We start from the raw sequence: 16,856 nt of genomic DNA on the forward strand, positions 1-16,856 counted from the left end.
TGGCTGGTCTCCAAATGTAACTCCAAATGAAACTCCAAATGTAAACAAGGCTGACTTCAGATTCACAGAAATCTGCCTGCCGCTGCACCACGTGAGAGCAGTATCCATAGAAGCCAGAAAAGGGTACCCGATCACCTGGGACTGGGGTTGCAAGGAGTTGTGAGCTGCCCATTGGGTGCTGGGAACGGATCCGGGGTCCTCTGTAAGAGCAGTAAGCACTCTTAACCACTGAGCCATCCGTCCAGTCAGCAGTGAGTCTTAGTAACTCTTTGTGACAATCTATATTCTCTTCTGAAATAAAACATATCTAAAAATATTCTGGAAATAAGAATGTCCAGAGAATGAGATCCTGTTAACATCTCCTGCGTCTTCTTTATAAGCAAAAGGTGTGGTGTGAAAGTAAAAATAGATTCTAATCTTGGTTTTTATTTGCATCTGTGATTCAGAAGGATCTTTTTTCTTTTTTTAATTCAGAGGTGCCGCTGTGACATCGCTATCATTAGCCTTCTAAGTGCCACTTTATCGATGACATCAGCTGACCCTGACCTCAGTCTTCAGCTAAGGTTTTGCCCAGAATACGGGTTTTAGAAGAGGGGGAAAAAATCACCCTCTGTCCAAATCTCACCACATATCAGATTGAAAGTAACTGTAAATATTTAATTATAAATCCATTTCCAGGCATTTTAAAGCTTTTCACTTTTCATCGTCGTTGAAAAACAATGTCTGGTTTTCAGAAGCCAGAGAAACAAGTTTGTCTGTCGTCCTATGCTTAGCCTTGTGACAAATTAGACTCTGTGAGCTTAGTGCCCTTAGGGATCTTGGGCGGAGCAGGAGCTTGAAATAACTTGATCTCCACAGGTTCCTTGACTCCTCTTGAGGTGAAGATCACATTATCTTCCCTCCTGGCTGCCAGAGCTACACAAAAGGTTGAGGCGTTTAAGGGTTTCTCAAAGGCCGTGAGTCACTGGCGGAACAAAGGGTGCTGATTCTGAGTCATGCTCTTTAGCCTGGATGGAGACAGGAGGCTCCTGGCTGGTGAAAGGACCACACACTAGGTGACCTGTGGCTGTTCGGGTGAAATTAGGGGAAATGCTTTGAAAAGCTAGCATCCTTGCTCTTCTGGTAGGTGAGAGACAGAAGGAGGTAGTTCCTGGTGGCTTTGAACATCAGACTCTGAGACCAACTTCCTCTTAAATCGGGTCCTTACCTCCTGATGACTAGGACTTCCCACCGTTCTGAACTTTCTCGCTTTCTTCCTCATCTCTCAGGGTCTACTGATTCCTTCCTCTTTCCTCATACTCCACGGGTTTTCACTGAAAGCCTCTCATCCTTCCACTGGCTTCCTATTTTCTGTGTACTGGTCTAGTCTAGCTCACTTCTCCTTGGGTCCTGTGCCTACCCAGCAAACATTTCCCCAGAGATAGCCTTCTGCCCAGGTTTCCCTTCCCAGAGCAGTACCGACTCTCCTAATGGAAATGGATGCTTGAGACTCATTTTTGAGTCTTCATCTCTCATCTTCTTGAGTCTTGACTGTGTCTCTTATCAGACTTCTGCCATGGCATCATAACACACGTTCATATTCTTCTTCTCTCTCTGTGCTCAGCCAGCCTTGCCCTCTCAGCCAGTGTGAGTTTTACCAGGTGAGTCAGCTGATGTTCCTTCCCATACTCCTACTTCAGAAACTTCTCATGCTATATTTCAGCCTCACAGAAACCCCTAGGTTCTTATCCTTACCTGGACTCTTGAATTCCCTCTAACTATACCTGGTTCTCAACTGCCAATCCCTTAACTACTGCTGCATTCAGGATAGCTTAGATCTCCCCTAGCCTCTCCTAGGCCAAGTCCTACACAATCTCATAAATCTACCTCAGCCCACTCCCTGCCCCACCCCCTCGATGCTCCCATAATGCTTTGGGCTTAACTGACCATCTGAATCCTGACCATAGTCTCTCCTCTGCAGTGACTATTCATCTCTCCTGGAACAATGCTTGCCACATAGAGGCAACTGACAGAAAGATACTGGATAAGAGGATGACTTCCCTAACAGTGAGGCAACTTTCATTAGCAACTCTTACAAAGGGGGAGGGCCTGGGTCAATACATGGTGTTCCTGTCACAAAAACTAGGCCCTTAAAAAACTTGGACTTACTCTGTTTGCTCAATACCTTTTGCATGGGGAGCTGAATAGTAATCTTTCACAATGTACCTTCTCCCTCAGCAGTGGATTTTGTTAGCTCTTCCATTCCTCTCCTTTCTCTTTTTCTGCTGAGACAGATTCATGCATAGCTCAGGCTCTATGGAACTAAGGATGAACTTGAACTGCTGATACATCTCCCTCTTTCTCCCAAGTCCTGGGAAGACAGACATGTGCCACTATACCCAGGTGTTTGCTTTTATTTGAAGCAGAATTTGGCTTAGCATCATTTTTATGAAAAGATCTTTTTAAACTTTATTTATTAAACTGAATGTATTAGCTCACAGTTATAATCCCAGTCTTTTGGAAGCTGAAAGTTTGAAGCTAGCCTGTGCTAGATTGTGAGTTCCAGGACAGCTTAAGGCTATAGTGTGAGACATTCTCAACAGCAAATGAGAGAGATTTTTTTCTTTTTTTAAAATTGACCCAAGTGCCGTTAACATTGAATACTCTAGCTGAGGTGTCTCCTCTTGTCCTATGTGTTACGTATGAATTACATTTCTCAGAGGATATTTGAAAAATGTCAGAGAAAAAGTTCTCTCTAGAGAGAGACCTATTGGGTTTTTTAACTCTGTTCTGTTCACAGAAGGGAAAATAATCCTGAACTTGGGAACTGCAATTTCCTCTTGTAGGACTTTGTGAGAAAAAGGTTGTATTATGGGACTGGGAACTTACCTAATAGGCTTGAAGCCCTGGGTGAGTCTGATCTCCAATACCAAACACATAGTAGAATTTATGTGACCGTGAACTTGAAGTGGGGTGCTTACAGACATTACTGGGAAATTCATGGCTTCTGCTGTTTGTTGTTTTCTTTCTCTCTCTTTCTCTCCTTCCTTCCTTTGTTCTTTTCTTTCTTTTTCTTTTTTTCTTCTTACCCGAACAGGTTGGTTCTTTCTTTCTTTCTTTCTTTCTTTCTTTCTTTCTTTCTTTCTTTCTTTCTCTTTTTTTCCCTCTTACCTGAGCAGGCAGCTTCTCTTTTATACTTATTTCCAAATCAAATGAGGAAACTCCAATCTGCCTTCCAGTAGAGGCAGGGTAGGAATTATATTGTGTCCTTAAACATAGGTAGGTATCGGTACCAAGGTAGACAAAGTTAAAATTGTCACCCTCTGTGGGTTGACCCATGGTGCTTTGGTAAAACAAGTTCTGACCCTTTGCCAGACACTGAGGGCCTGATACGACTCAGACAGTCCCTTGTCATTTGTCTCCAGCAGTATATATTGGATAATTCAAGTGCATACACTTCTACAGGAGTCCATTTGGGTGGTTGGAAGAAGTCACCTAACCTGGGTAGAGAAAGGATTTTAGTTGAGAGCAGGAAAAAAAGGATTTTCTCCAAATAGACCTTCTTCCCCATCTCCCCATCCTTCAAGAAGTTATGTCCACATCTGGCAGAGTGAGGTGAGACATGGCCATTTGTCCCCCCTTTTCAACCTGACTTCATAGGGATTTAGGAACCCTGGAGCTGCAGACAGTGTGCATATCAGCTACTGAAGCACATGCCTTGTTCAGCTGAGTTGAAATTGGCTCCTTAGCTCCCATAGGCATCCTCCGAGGAACAGCATCCGAGCTAACCTCTGAGCTGTCCCTGTCACGGGAAGGAATGAAACTTAATTGGTAGGAATGCAATTTGGGTGAAATTTCTCGGAACTCGACTTTATACCAAGGAGACAGTAAAAAGACTCTTCCCAAAAGGAAGAAGGCTTTTCTAGTACCTCCTGTGATCGCCACCGCCTTTCCCTGTGGTTTGCTTTTGTTTTCGGCATCTTTGGAAAATGCGACGAGAGATCAGAGAACCCCTTTGAACCAGATATGAAAACTCCTACCATTTACCGCCACTATTTAAAGCACACCCCACTCTGAGCAGTGAAAAATGTCAGTGGCACTTTGAGAACAGCTTGCCTGTGGCTCAGCGGTGGGGCAGCAGTCTTTCCGGGAGCACGAGCGAGGCTAAGTATGTGACAACTGATCCCGTGTGCTGGAAGAGTTCTTGAGGCCCAGATCCCTATGAAATTCTACAGTGAGCATCTTTGAGAGGAGATTTAGTTTAGCTTCAGAACAAAACAAAACAAAACACAATTGAAAGCACCGGGCTGAGTGGTGTAATTACACTGTCTGTACACACTCAGACCTTTGATGGTGCTTGGAAAACAGCCAAGGCTGGACAAGGAAGCTGAAAGTCATGCTGTTGTTTAAGCATATTTTCTGCATGTGCTTGCACATAGGGCCACCTCCGAGGTTATTCCTGATGGCCAGTGACACCCTTCCCCCCGAAGCAGCCTTATGCAGAGCCTAGATTGTTGGCATTCTGTGTGTCCAGCCTTCTGTTTGTCTTGGCTGGAAATGGAAGCAGTCTTCTTGGCCCCAGGGGAGCAGAGCCATGGTCATGGCTAGACTTTGGCAGCATCTCAGCTGTGGTTTCAGGTGGCTGTTTCTCTCTCTCAATGCAGGCAATTGAGCCTAGGGTTTCACACATGCTCTACCAAGTGCTCTACCGCGGAGCTAGTGTGTGTGTGTGTGTGTGTACGTGTACATGGGTGTGTTTCTGCATACCCCCTGAGGGCTCTCAGCATTACTCCATCGACATAAGGTCTCTTAAGGAAACGAGCTGGTATAATATCCAGAAAGCCCCAGCTATCTTTCTTTCTCTGCCACCACCCACTTCACCACAGGATTTACAGGTGTGTGCTCAACCATGCCCAAATTCTTTTCATGGGCTTGGGGGATTGGAACTCAGGTACAGAATGCTCCTAACTGCTGAGTCATCGCCACTGCCTGGGAGTGGGGGAGGGGCCTGGAGGGGTCACAGTCTTTGTGGGAGAGTTTTAAACAGTAGGAATTTAAAGAGCTTCGGGTGTTTGTGACTTCCTGTATACAGAAAAACAGGCTCAGAAATTCCCTTCGAAGGAGGCTTTCTATCTCACGCTCCATTTTACATTTCGATGAGCTTACTTTTGGTTGACCTAGGTTGGTTCAAATTCTGGCTTGGCCACCCACTCTAAGAGACCCTTCAAGGACACTCTCATCTCCTTCCTCACAATTCTGTGAAGATTAAATGAGGAAAAAAAAAAGAGTGCACAGTGTAATCCTGCCTCTGATGTCTGTTTGAAAACTGTTCTAATCCCTAAACACTGTGTGTGTTAAACAGTAGCTCAGGGTGTGAACTCTGTACAAACAAGTCGAAAGCCCTGTGCAGGCCGGGCTTCGGTCTTGAATTTTAGATCCTTGGATACGTTGCCCCGGCTTTGGGATCTTGTTCTGTTTCTGTAAAGTGGTTGGTAGTCGCAGAGACCCCGGGTTTGAAGAGAACTGGACCCTTAAATCATTAGCATGAGTTTGTCCCCTCTGCCCCCTTTTATTTTTGCACTGCAAGCTCCAGAACATAAATTGCTTTGATCCTGGCTCTCAGAAGTGTCTACCACATTTAGGAGAGGCCTAACTAAGAATAATGACCAAAGTTGGATCTGCTCTGGTTTGTTCCCTGGAATGGAAACTCAAGCGTAGTTAATTTGGCCGAGAGGATCAGTGTCTAAGGAACATGTTTTTAAACCGACCCCACTCTGTTAAGGAAACAGTGACGTCAAGCAGATGCATAGCCCAGATTTTCTGCCCTCAGCAGGCACTGGTCACCTCCAAAAGGCAGGGATTTCCACTTACAGCAGAGCAGTCTTCTGCCTAATGCTTTTAAAATTAAGAGGTAACTGGGCAATCTAATAAAACAGCCAAATACTAGGATCTGAAGAAAATGTGAACCTTAAGTACCCATGCCCCAGCATGCTCAGAGAATCAAAACATTGACTCTGTGCGAAATGAAACACCACACTCCTCCAGCCTCTGGCAGTTGGCAGTCTGAGAATCCCAGGATTGAGGGGTTAACGACAGGACTCGTGTGGAGATTTGTGAGAACAGATGGAAGGAACCCAGGGCACAGTGCCCTGTCAGGGTTCAGCCCTGATGCAGGCCAATCCGGGTGGGGGTGGTCTCTGCAGTGAGGAGCCTCCCCTGTCTGCAGCCCCGGGCTTTCCTCCTGGCAGCCCCCGCTGCCTCCTGCAGCAGAGCCACGTGGATGCGTCTTTGTTGGTCTAGAGTGTCTGCGGCAGTGCCCCTCATCCGTGCCCGGGAGACCCCTCTGGTTTCGCTTTGGACTTCCTGGCACTGTAGACCCTCCCTGGCTGACACAGTCAAATGCTGGATGATGAAAAGCAGCCACCACCGGCTCTCCAGCCTCGGAGCCTTCCTGGCTCATCAGCACTCAGGAAGCCCTTGAAATAAGGTGAAGAGAGAAAATATTACCAGGACCTCTGCAGTGCCGTCGTCCCCTCCCCTCCCCCACCTCTGATTACACACTCTAAGTGCCGCTATCTGTGTAAATAACCTTCTGTTCCCCGCCTCCCTCCGCCCTCTCAGCTCCCCCGCCCCCTGCTCTTAGGCTCTCTGGCGTGATAAATAGCCAGGCTACTGCACAGCGTGCACCAACACCTGGGAATAATCATGCAAAAATAACAGTGAGAGACTGCGGCGCGTCTGTTCTTGACATTAACTTTCCTCAGTTTGACAGGCTGCCACCACCAGCTGTTAGACTTACGAGTCTTTTTTTTTTCTTCTTTCCCTTCCCCCAACTGGAAGATGGCTGCTTTCCTATTTTGGCCTCTGCTAGGTTGCATCAGTATTCCATCAAGATGACAGACAGGAGCGTTGACAAAGGAACCCTAGCTAAAACTGCCAGTACTTTTGTTCCGTTCTTTAATTCTCGTTATTAATACAGTGAGTTTTAAATGAGGACCGTCTGATTAGGAGTATGTTTCTTCCTCTAGGAAGCCATGCAGAGTTGTCTCACTTGAATTGCTGTTGAATGTAGTAAAGCCTAACCTTTGAACTCACAGGACTAAACCACCCATCAATTTCCTTTCATTCAGGTCTGAGATATATTTGCAATGATGGTAATGATATTAATGGTAGGACTAGCTCCTACTTAGTGAGTGTAGCTCTGCCCTATGCCCTGAACTCAGGTTGCTTGTATGGCTCCATGTCACATTAGCTAGGTGCTATTTCTGTTTTTCTTCAGATGAAGACAGAGTCACACAGAGATCAAGTGCCTGAGGTCCCACAGTGAATGGCCAAGCTAGGATTCCATCTCTAAAGACCTTTGTCTGCACTTCCCTGTTATTATTAAAGTCCAGCCTTTTGCACTCTTCCCTCGAACGTAGCTCTACAACTGAAGCTGCCATTTCGATCTATTTATGATTGTTTAATTAGTGTTGATTGATTCCTTTGATGCAGCTTGCAGCCTTGGGACACAGGGATTTGGGGCCCATTTTTTTTTCGGAGCAGGTCGCACGGAGTTGAACAGATCAAGTAGTTCTTTAGTGAGTGTGGAGGGGTTTGAGGTGAGCAGAAGTACTTTGGGTGAGGCCATGTGAGGAAAAGAGGGGCACTGGAGATTAGAAGGAGAGATCTTGGAGTAATTCAGGACTCACCAGGACCTCTGGGGTGTTCTCCTCATTGCTATGAAACTGTAAGTGGGGGTGGATCGTGCAAGCAGGCTACTGCCAGGTGTCAGTGGTAGAAAGCCGTATTTCCCCAGGCTCAGCTTCTCCGGGTTAAGCCCCCTTTTCTTATACTTTTACCACACTTTCACCGCACTTAGCCATGCATTTGGAGGGGATTACAGATTTATGTTAAATATAGTAGCATGTAGAAAGCAGCCTTGTAAGGCTGTGTGCACGGTTAAGAGAGCTGGAATATCAGCTGGGTACTCGCCAGCCCCTGAAGCCAGTGTGTACTGAGCTGTACCCTGAGCTGAGCACCTCTTTTTACATGGGTTATCTCAGTCTTCCCTGCACCCCAGTGGGGGCGATGGTCATTACCACCCCCATTTCTTAGATTCTGATTCTGATGCTTCATCACTGACTGGCTCGGAGTGCCCTGAACATGAACTGGTAGAGCCAGGACTTGAACCCTGACCCCTTTGCTTCCAAAACTCTAGATCCCACCCACCTCAGCTGCCCTGCTCAGAAGCTGCTGCCTCCCAACAGGCAGGCCTGTTACCAACCTCTGCATTAACAGACTTCTTTGGCTGAAGAAACTATGGCTTCGGTGTGGATTAGTGACCTGAGAAATCGGGGCATCGTGGACTTGATCACTGCTGAGGCCAGGTGTGGCAGTGAAGGCTTGAAATCCCAACGCTAGGGAGATGGAAGAAGGGGAGTCCCCAGATTGAAGCCGGACTATTCTGTTTTAGGAGTCCCTGCCGCAACAAAGATGAAATTAACTATGCAATATCCTTTAAGACCCTGCTTTCTGTGTGGTAGGTGTGCTTGGTGTGTAACACCGTGACACCCACGAGAGAACGTAAATCTTTTCAGAGGGAGGGTTCCACTGGGACATTACCTAGCTGGAAATACTAGCCACGGTCTCTGGATATTCCTCTCTGTTTTAACCTCCCGTGACAGGTGATTCTCTTGGGAATTTCCCACTGCAGTGTGTTCTTCTCCTTTCCCCTGGCGAATACTGGTGCTAGCTTATTGTTCCTGCACAATAAATGGGACACAGGCTCCCCTAGAATTGGGCGGGTTGGTCTAGATGGCTTTCTTGCTGGAACACTCTGTGATGGCCTCAAGCAAAGGCTCAGGGCCCAGACATACAGAGCTCTCTGTGACTGACGCGGAGTGTGGGCTCGCGAAGCAAGCTCTCCAATCATTATTTGAGCTAATGGAAATTCAGATTCTTCTCTAAGCTCTTGAGGATTGGTAAATAAGAGGAATGCTTTTAAAAATAGCCTGTCTGCCAAGTAAGACACTCCACGAGTGGCTGTAACTCCCGCCCCCAAAACCCTCCTTCCATTTGGTGACCTCTAGGGAGGAGGGGCTGCTGGAGGCCACGTGGGTGGTCTCTGTGCCTCACTTCTGCAGGACTCAGAGGGCAGTGGAGGAGAATTCAGGTAGGGCAAGAGCTAGTTCTTCTGGAAACAGGAGTTTTGAGCTCCAGAAGAAAAACCAGGATAATAAGAAAAGTGAGAGAAGACTTCACTTTGTCAGTCAAAGATCTGAATATTTGAGATGCCCGGTATTAAAGGCTTTAGACTATTATCATCTTATGAGTAGGTTCATATTTATAGTCAGAGTCTTTGATCCCTTATTTCCTTATTTGAAAACTGTTGGGTGAGGTTTCTACATTATCACTGACTCAGCTTAGATCATGGCATTTGGACTGTGTTCAAGGAAACAACCACGGCCAGCTTATTTGGAGGCCTTTGCTCTCAGGACACCCAAACTTTTCAGAAATATGAACAGTGATAGAGCGTGGGTTGAGCCTGCTCCAGCCCTAGGTCTGGCCCCAGCAGCAGCAGCAGCAACCCCACAACAAAAACTTGATTTTTTAAAAAATTTACCTAAGTATCACAAATACCATGGGGTGTATTATCGATTGGTCTGTCTATAAGTGGGAATGGGTTGAAATGGGGATTCAGTGGCGAAACAGGTGAAATAGGCATCACCAGCAATCTTAGGAGGCTGAAGAATCTGTTTCCCGGCTGCAGAAAGTGGCCCCAGAGAGGTGAAAGGACTATCACTATGTCCGGCCGGGAGCCAGAAGCCTAGTGTGAACCATGCTGCATCAAGAAAGGTCCCATTCATTCTCTGTCCAATCCTCACCTCCCAGAGCTGCATCCCTGCTCTCTTGGCTCCTTGCTTCTTTTATTTTGGTCCATTTTCTTACACATCAACTCAAGCTGTCTTTGTTCTCAGCATTAATGTGGGCTGTGGATCAGGCCACCTGATGCTATTTTCAGGAAATGGTTCCGCTTTGTCCCGTTAGCTTCTTATCACTTAGCATCATCTCACCATTTTTTAATTTCGGAGAGCAATTCTTCTTACCTCACACAGGTTTTTAGCTGCAATAAAAGCGGTGGTTAGGATTGAGCCCGCCTCTCCTCCCCGCCACCGCCTCCTTAATTTTCTTCCTCAGAACCCTTTCCCTCATTTGTCAGCCCCCATTTTTAAACAGGAGCATTCAGTGGGAACTTTGATTCACGCTCTGCTATGGTTCCGCGAAGGCATAAATCACCTTCTGGGGACTTGGTCCTGCTGGGGGCTTTTCTTTCTGGGACTCTGTGGTCAGAACAATAAAAAGTATGGTGCAAAAGTTTTATGGCAGCTTTGAGAGCAGGAAATTAAGTTTCTTTAACATGCAGATGGGCAGAGGGCTGCGCTCTGGCTTCTAGAATCACTCAGGCAAGTGAAAGTCAGTTTATCATTTTCGGTGGAATGCAATCGTAGGGGATCCTCTGGTCAGTTCGTCCAGGAGCCCACACAGATGACTGCCACCCCGGTTCAAGGAGCACAGCTCCTCTTCTGACCCTATTGAAATACTTACTTTATTAGGTTTTTTTCTTCTCTAAGCAACAAAGACTATAATATTAAATCTGTAGCCAAAAGACTGCAAAGGGACTTTATGAAGCAAGGGGTGCATGCACAGCAGATGAGATCAAGTTTTACTAGGTCAACCGTCTGTGGATCCTTCTTAACATTCACTGTTTCCCCGGCGGATAATGAGCCCGAGATGCTGTCCCTTGAACTGAGGCCCTGTCTGCACGCAGTGCATAGGGCGTCTGGAGTCCTAGTACACAGGTGCGTTCCTCTGAGTCTTTTCCACAGCCGGACGACCTGTTTCCAAGGTCAGATGGATGCTGCTCAATAACAGTCCTAGCTAGTAGTTGTTAAGGGAACCACATGAATGACTGCCTATCTGTGTAGGGCGTTTGTGCGCTCTGGTTTCATCACAGTCCGGCCTCTCAACTTGGGCAGAACACCTTTGCTGTCCTTCTGGGGTTAGGGATGCAAAAGGGAATTTTTTGCACCTCAAGGCCTTGTACTTGGCTGTGGTATCCATTTCTTTGGATTAGGGTGTATGTTGGGGGGGTTAACAAACCTTGATTGAGCTCCTCAGTTGTCTTGATAAGGTGAATCACTGAAGGCTTTGTGGGTGGAGAGGCTCAGGTTGTGTGGATGCAGGCACATACATTTATTTATTCTCTTTATGAATTCCTGATAAACTTCATGCTAGAACACTTAATTAGAAATTGATTCTTAACGCAGGCTAATATTCAGGTTATGTGCTTTAGTGTGTATAATCAAGTTATAAATTTTATACATTCGGCAGAGTAAGTTAATATATTTTAGTAGTGATTTAATTCATTATGGGTTGTAAAGTACTCTGAGAACAATTGTAGTCCATCTCCTTTATTTAAATGTCCAATAACACAGATATTGTTGTTTATTGGTGTTTATCAGTTTCTCCTTTAGACAGTGTTATCATTTTGAACATGAGGATTCTGTATGAGTGGGAAATAGTGTTAATTTTACAACGCAATTTCATTCACGTCTCTGGAGACTAAAAGATTGTCCCGTTGGTGAATTTAGAAGGCCTGCTTCTCATTCAGGAAGCGAGCGCTCCCGTCTTCACCTTCTTGGGCTTGAAAACACGAACCGCTCAGTTCTGTTCTGCTTATATTTTGGCACCCACGAAAGCACTCAGAGCCTATGGTAATTGCAAATGGAATGTAGAATGATGATCTGTTCTAGAAGCCATGTAAGAAGATTGCATTACAGCGAATTCCCAGAATGCATCACCCCTGCAGTAAGCCTGTCTGTCTTTCAGGTTGACCCCCTGTTTACAGTGCCGGCACCACCGCCGCCGATTGCCAGCGGTCTCGCACCTCAGATTCTGCCCTCCTACTTTTCCCCATCTTCATCCAATATTGCAGCGCCGGTCGAGCAGCTTTTGGTTCGGACTCGGTCCGTGGGGGTCAATACGTGTGAAGTTGGAGTAGTGACAGAGCCAGAGTGTCTTGGGCCCTGTGAACCTGGGACCAGTGTCAATTTGGAAGGGATCGTGTGGCATGAAACAGAAGAAGGTAAATACCATTTATTTTTATTTTATCTCCCTCTGCCCTCTTCTCCATGGTGTATATCTGTCCATCTGTGAAGGGGATTTATTTGCTTTGTGGTTTGAGAGGACCGAAAGGCGGTTGGTAGGTGCTCTGACTTGGTTTAAATAACGATGCTTAATCGTCGTGTTCCTGGCCGCTTTTACCTGAAAGATACGTCAGAGCCTTAAAATGCGCCTCCATCCTGAGGGCTAACACAGAAGTTCTGTGAGAAGCGGGGTCAGGAGCAGCTTTCTCCTACCAGGTATCAAGGAGGCGGAGCTAAAGTTCATTTTGTTTGTGGTGTGCCAGCCAATTTGTCTGTTTCGGTGGAGTCTTCTACATCTACCTCCCAGGGCCGTTGTCATGAGGGAGCTGAGGCTGGTTGGTGCGCAGAGCTAATGAAGTTAAGGTCAAAGGTTTAAGGCCCAGTTGAGCCAGTCATCTCTTCTGCGTCCCCAGACAGACCTTGGCAAGTGTGGCTCTTTAGTCACCGGGGAAACACTGCCCGGGGAAACTCAGATCCATCTATCACCGCCATTGGGAATGTAAGTTATAGTACTGGCCATGCAGATAGTGGGGTCCAGATCAGTTTGCCAAGCTCATAGCACATGGTGTGTGGAGTGTTTCAAGTGGCATGCATCCCTAACAAGCCAGAAGATACTGAGAAGCAGCTCCTAGAGACCAAGAGCAGTCTGCTCCACGTACAGCGAAAGGAGGGTGTTGAAGGAGGGAACACATTAATTGTCTGAAGAGGTGCAGTCGACAATGAGCATGGGAACCTCTCTCCTCTCAGCGAGGTTGGTCAAGGGTGATGGAGGTGGATATAGGCAGCTGCATATATCTGGGCATCCGTGAGGAGAGTCGGTGCAAGACTGAGATTGACAACAGGGGGCAGAGACCGAATCATTAGTTGGACTTGTTAAGGAGGAAGGTTGATTTTTGCATCCTCATGCAAAATCAAAGGTAGAATACATGCCAGGAAACCCCACTATGAGGGGTTTATTGCTGGACAGAAAAAAAAACATTTTATTTCTGGTTGTTTCAAGGGAAAAAAAACCCCAGATCATTGGAGAAATCTTTGGATTCTATAACATTATATGCATTCTTGTATGGTCTGCTTCTTAATTATTTAAAACAAGGATTGCAGCTGATGCCAATAATGAAGAAAAGTAATCAGTTATACAGTAAGAGGAAATAAAAATAGCAGCTCCTGGCTTAGTTCTTGTTTAAGTGGAAGTGATGATACCTAAAATTTTATTTGACTTTTTTTTCAATCTTCTCCTAAAACTAAACCATCAACCAAAACATCTTTGAAGGTTTAGTTTGGATTTGTCACCATTCTGGAAAGCCAGTTAACCCAATCCTCCGAAAATGCTGGGCTTGAAGTATGGTGGTGAGAGCAGATAGAAGCTCTCCTCATCCTGCCTGTTTGCTCAGGACCCCCACACCCCCCAGGTGCTCCCGTTTTCCTCCCTAGGGTTCTTCCTGTAGAGTGGAGAAGGGGTTCAGGTCAACCCCTTTTTTGTTGAAAGCGAATCAAGACTTTAACAACATCACAGTTAGTTACATAAAGATTTTTAGCAACAAGGAAAAAAAAAGACGTGGAGAAAATAGGGGTTGACTTCCATAAACTCGAAATGGAGATTCCTGGAAAATTCAGTCTTTAAAGTGAGGCGCTGTCTTCCTGTCTCCTAATAGGCTCACTGCTTGTCGTGATCTTTTTTATGTAAGTGTGGAGTAGGACAGCCTTCCTGCCCTGTCACCTCGCTGGGTGGTAGCTGTTGGAAAATTAGCCATAGCCTTCTGGGACAGTTTGGGCTATTTTTCAGTTTGCCTAGAAGTCTGTTTAATTTTGACTTTTAACCTTGGCCTCTAATAAAAGTGGATTATTTAGAGCAGGGGAGTTGAGAGGTTGTGATTAAAGCCAAAGCAGTACACGAATTAAAGTAGAATTCTGATAGTCTGGCCCTGTGTTTAAAGATAATATAGAAATAAGACCTTATTACTACTGTCCCCCTAGCCTTTAAAAGACGGTTTTTGATTTTAAACAAACAAACGAACAAACAAACAAACAAACTAGCAAACAGTCTTTTTTGGGCCAGAGTTTCACTCTGTACTGGAGGCTGACACTGAACTCATGATCCACCTGCCTCCATCTTCTGCCTGTTGTGAGTCTAAGCATGCCATTTCAAGATTTTGATATAATTGGTTTTCTGGGTTTCCACCCAGGCATATCTATGGGTGTCTCTGCACTGACTCATAGCTGTAGAAGAAAGGCAGAGTAGCCGACCATGGGCAGGGCCAGGCTCCTTGGTGCCCCACATGTGCCAGGACATGGCTGGTGCTGCTGTTGACTGTGGTGCCTTAAGGAGCCAGAGCCATTCATAGGGCTGTTCCTGCTGAACAAGCTGAATTTCTGACCTCTGTAGAATTAGAGAACTCGTCTTTATGAAGGTCTGGGTACTAGACATGGATTTAATACACACCCATTTTCAAGAAAGAGGCATTTGCTTTTTTATTTCTTTCTTCGTACTGTGTGCTTAAGGCCTTGGCACCAATTTAAAAATTAAGCTCAATTGACTATTAACTTCTTTTCAGGAAAAATAAAGACACAGAACAAAGACATTTGGAGCCAATTATTTTGCAGAGCTCAAAAACGGATGGTTTTGAGGGAAGGGGCGGGCAAAACAAGCTCTAATAATTTGTCCTACGAGGTTTCACTAAAGAACGACCTGCTTGTCCCCATGCTTATAAAGTTGTCAGGTGCCTTTCCACTGAGTTGAGTCAGATCCTCCAGTACTGTCCTAACGGGTGGTGTTTCCCCAAATTTAATTTGATGCCGCATTCACATGTGTGGAGGTTGTATACACCTGTGTTTTCAGACCCTAGAATTTCAAGAATCCATTGTTCCGGTCTCCAGGGGTTCTTGGATATTCCTGCAATCTCATGGAGGGTGGGAGCCATAAGCGAGACCGGAACTTGTCGTTAGGTTACACACTTAGTTGCCTCTTATTCTGGGAAGCCCTCATTAGTCGGTCTTTGCACCTCTGGTCACTGCCCATAGTGAATTTCTGGTTGTTCGAGAACCTAGTTGTGCTCGGGAATAAAGTGTTAATAGTCTGGTTGCTTCTGGAAAAAATTAGCCAGCTTCAGAATATGCTTAATAGGAGAGAGAAACGATTACTCCATGTGGATGTTTGCTTACCCTAGTCTGATCTTTCTCCTTTAAGGTGAGTGTTTAGGAACCATGATGAATTGTACGAGATCACTCACAGATGTGGGGGGAATTTCCATTACATTTTACCCATACTTTTGGAACACACACACCTAAAGTAAAAGAGTTTGTTTGAAAATATGTTCTTAAGGGGGCTGGAGAGATCGCTCAGTGGTTAAGAGCACTGATTGCTCTTCCAGAGGACCCGGGGTCAATTCCCAGCACCGACATGGAAGCTCACAACTGTCTGAAGATCCAGTTGCAGGGGTTCTGACACCTTCACACCAATGCAGATAGAATAAAGTTAAATAGACCATAAAATATTTTTTAAAAAATTTTAAAAAGTGTTCTTAAAATAAAAATGGGAAAATAATCGGTGAATCCAGCACTGTGTGTAAATACATGTGTTGAGCTTAACCATAGGTGTCTCTACTGTGGTTTCTTTTGCATTTTATTGAGGTGGGGGGTTTCCAACAATTATTATTTATTTTTAGTTTTCTGTACATGAGTTCCTCTCTGGGTGTGTGCCCATGAGCACAGGTGTGGCTGGGGAAGCCAGAAGAGGGTTTGGATCCCTAGAGCTGGAGGTGCAGGGCACAGGGTGTGGTGGGAATTGGATTCTTGACTGTTGAACCAGATCTCCATCCCCTCAGCCATGTTTCTTATTGGGCCTTTTTTGGTGGGTGGCCACATGGGCGAGAAAAGTCGTGGTTCACGTGTGCCACTGCCCACGTGTGTAGCTGTCATGCTCCTCCCCTTGAGGATGCTGATGGTTAACCGAGTGAAGTTACTTAGAGAAAGGAAAACGGGCACTTGCCCATGATGGCCTCGAACACCCACAGAAAACCAGAGCTTGAGTTCTCAGCACTGTGCTATTAAGTCACTCAAGACGGGATGATTTTAGAACCACCAGATGCCCAGGTACCACCCTAGGCACTGAGTTGGCATGGATTTGTGCACTGGTCTGGTTTGGTGGATGATCTGCCACTGATGGTTTAATATTCCAGAGGTGATCAGAGGAGCAGGGAAGAAAGACAGGTGGAGGAGAAAAAAGAGGAGAAAGGACACTAGGTCCTCTGCACGTTCCTTGCTCGTTTCTTTTTAAGGACATCCCTTATATTTATTGTCTCAAGTTCCCAAGAGTAAAATGGACCAGGACATTTGCCTTTACTTGACAGTTGAGAAGATCTATCAAGATGCTGAAGTATGGCAGGGGAGCATAGTTGTTCAGTTACTGGGGGGGGGGGATGGGAGCCTTGAGCATCCATCCAGATGAACACAGAGGATTTGAGTGGCAGTCTTCATCAACAACCGACTGATACCACTCTTCCTAATACGGTGGGAGGCACCTTACTGTTGAGTTTCCAAATGAGCCAGGCACAATAGGTTTATTCCTTTGTCGTTTCTGCTGAATTAATTTTGAAATAGGCTAGAAACCAATAGTGATGTTAATGTAGCATAGATCCTGGAGAAAATGGATCTCACTTGTAGCTCCAGCACTCAGGAGACAGAACAAATGTG

General features: G+C 45.7%; 1 protein-coding gene across 7 annotated transcripts in view; it reads left to right on the top strand.

The window, feature by feature from the left end:
- Znf608 (zinc finger protein 608) overlaps positions 1 to 16,856 on the top strand; it is a 109,879-nt gene that overhangs the window by 36,445 nt on the left and 56,578 nt on the right. For 6 of the 7 annotated variants that reach the window (XM_048419299.3, XM_048419296.3, XM_087896053.1 and 3 more), the window contains exon 3: positions 11,851 to 12,106. In XM_048419299.3, coding sequence (XP_048275256.3) covers positions 11,851 to 12,106 — 256 coding nt within the window. Of the gene's footprint in view, positions 1 to 1,945; positions 2,047 to 11,850; positions 12,107 to 16,856 lie in introns of those variants that run through there. The other variant, XM_048419303.3, reaches the window with a different exon arrangement.

The sequence above is a fragment of the Myodes glareolus genome, chromosome 13 (genome assembly GCF_982192425.1).
Source record: "Myodes glareolus chromosome 13, mMyoGla1.1, whole genome shotgun sequence".
NCBI lineage: Eukaryota > Metazoa > Chordata > Mammalia > Rodentia > Cricetidae > Myodes > Myodes glareolus.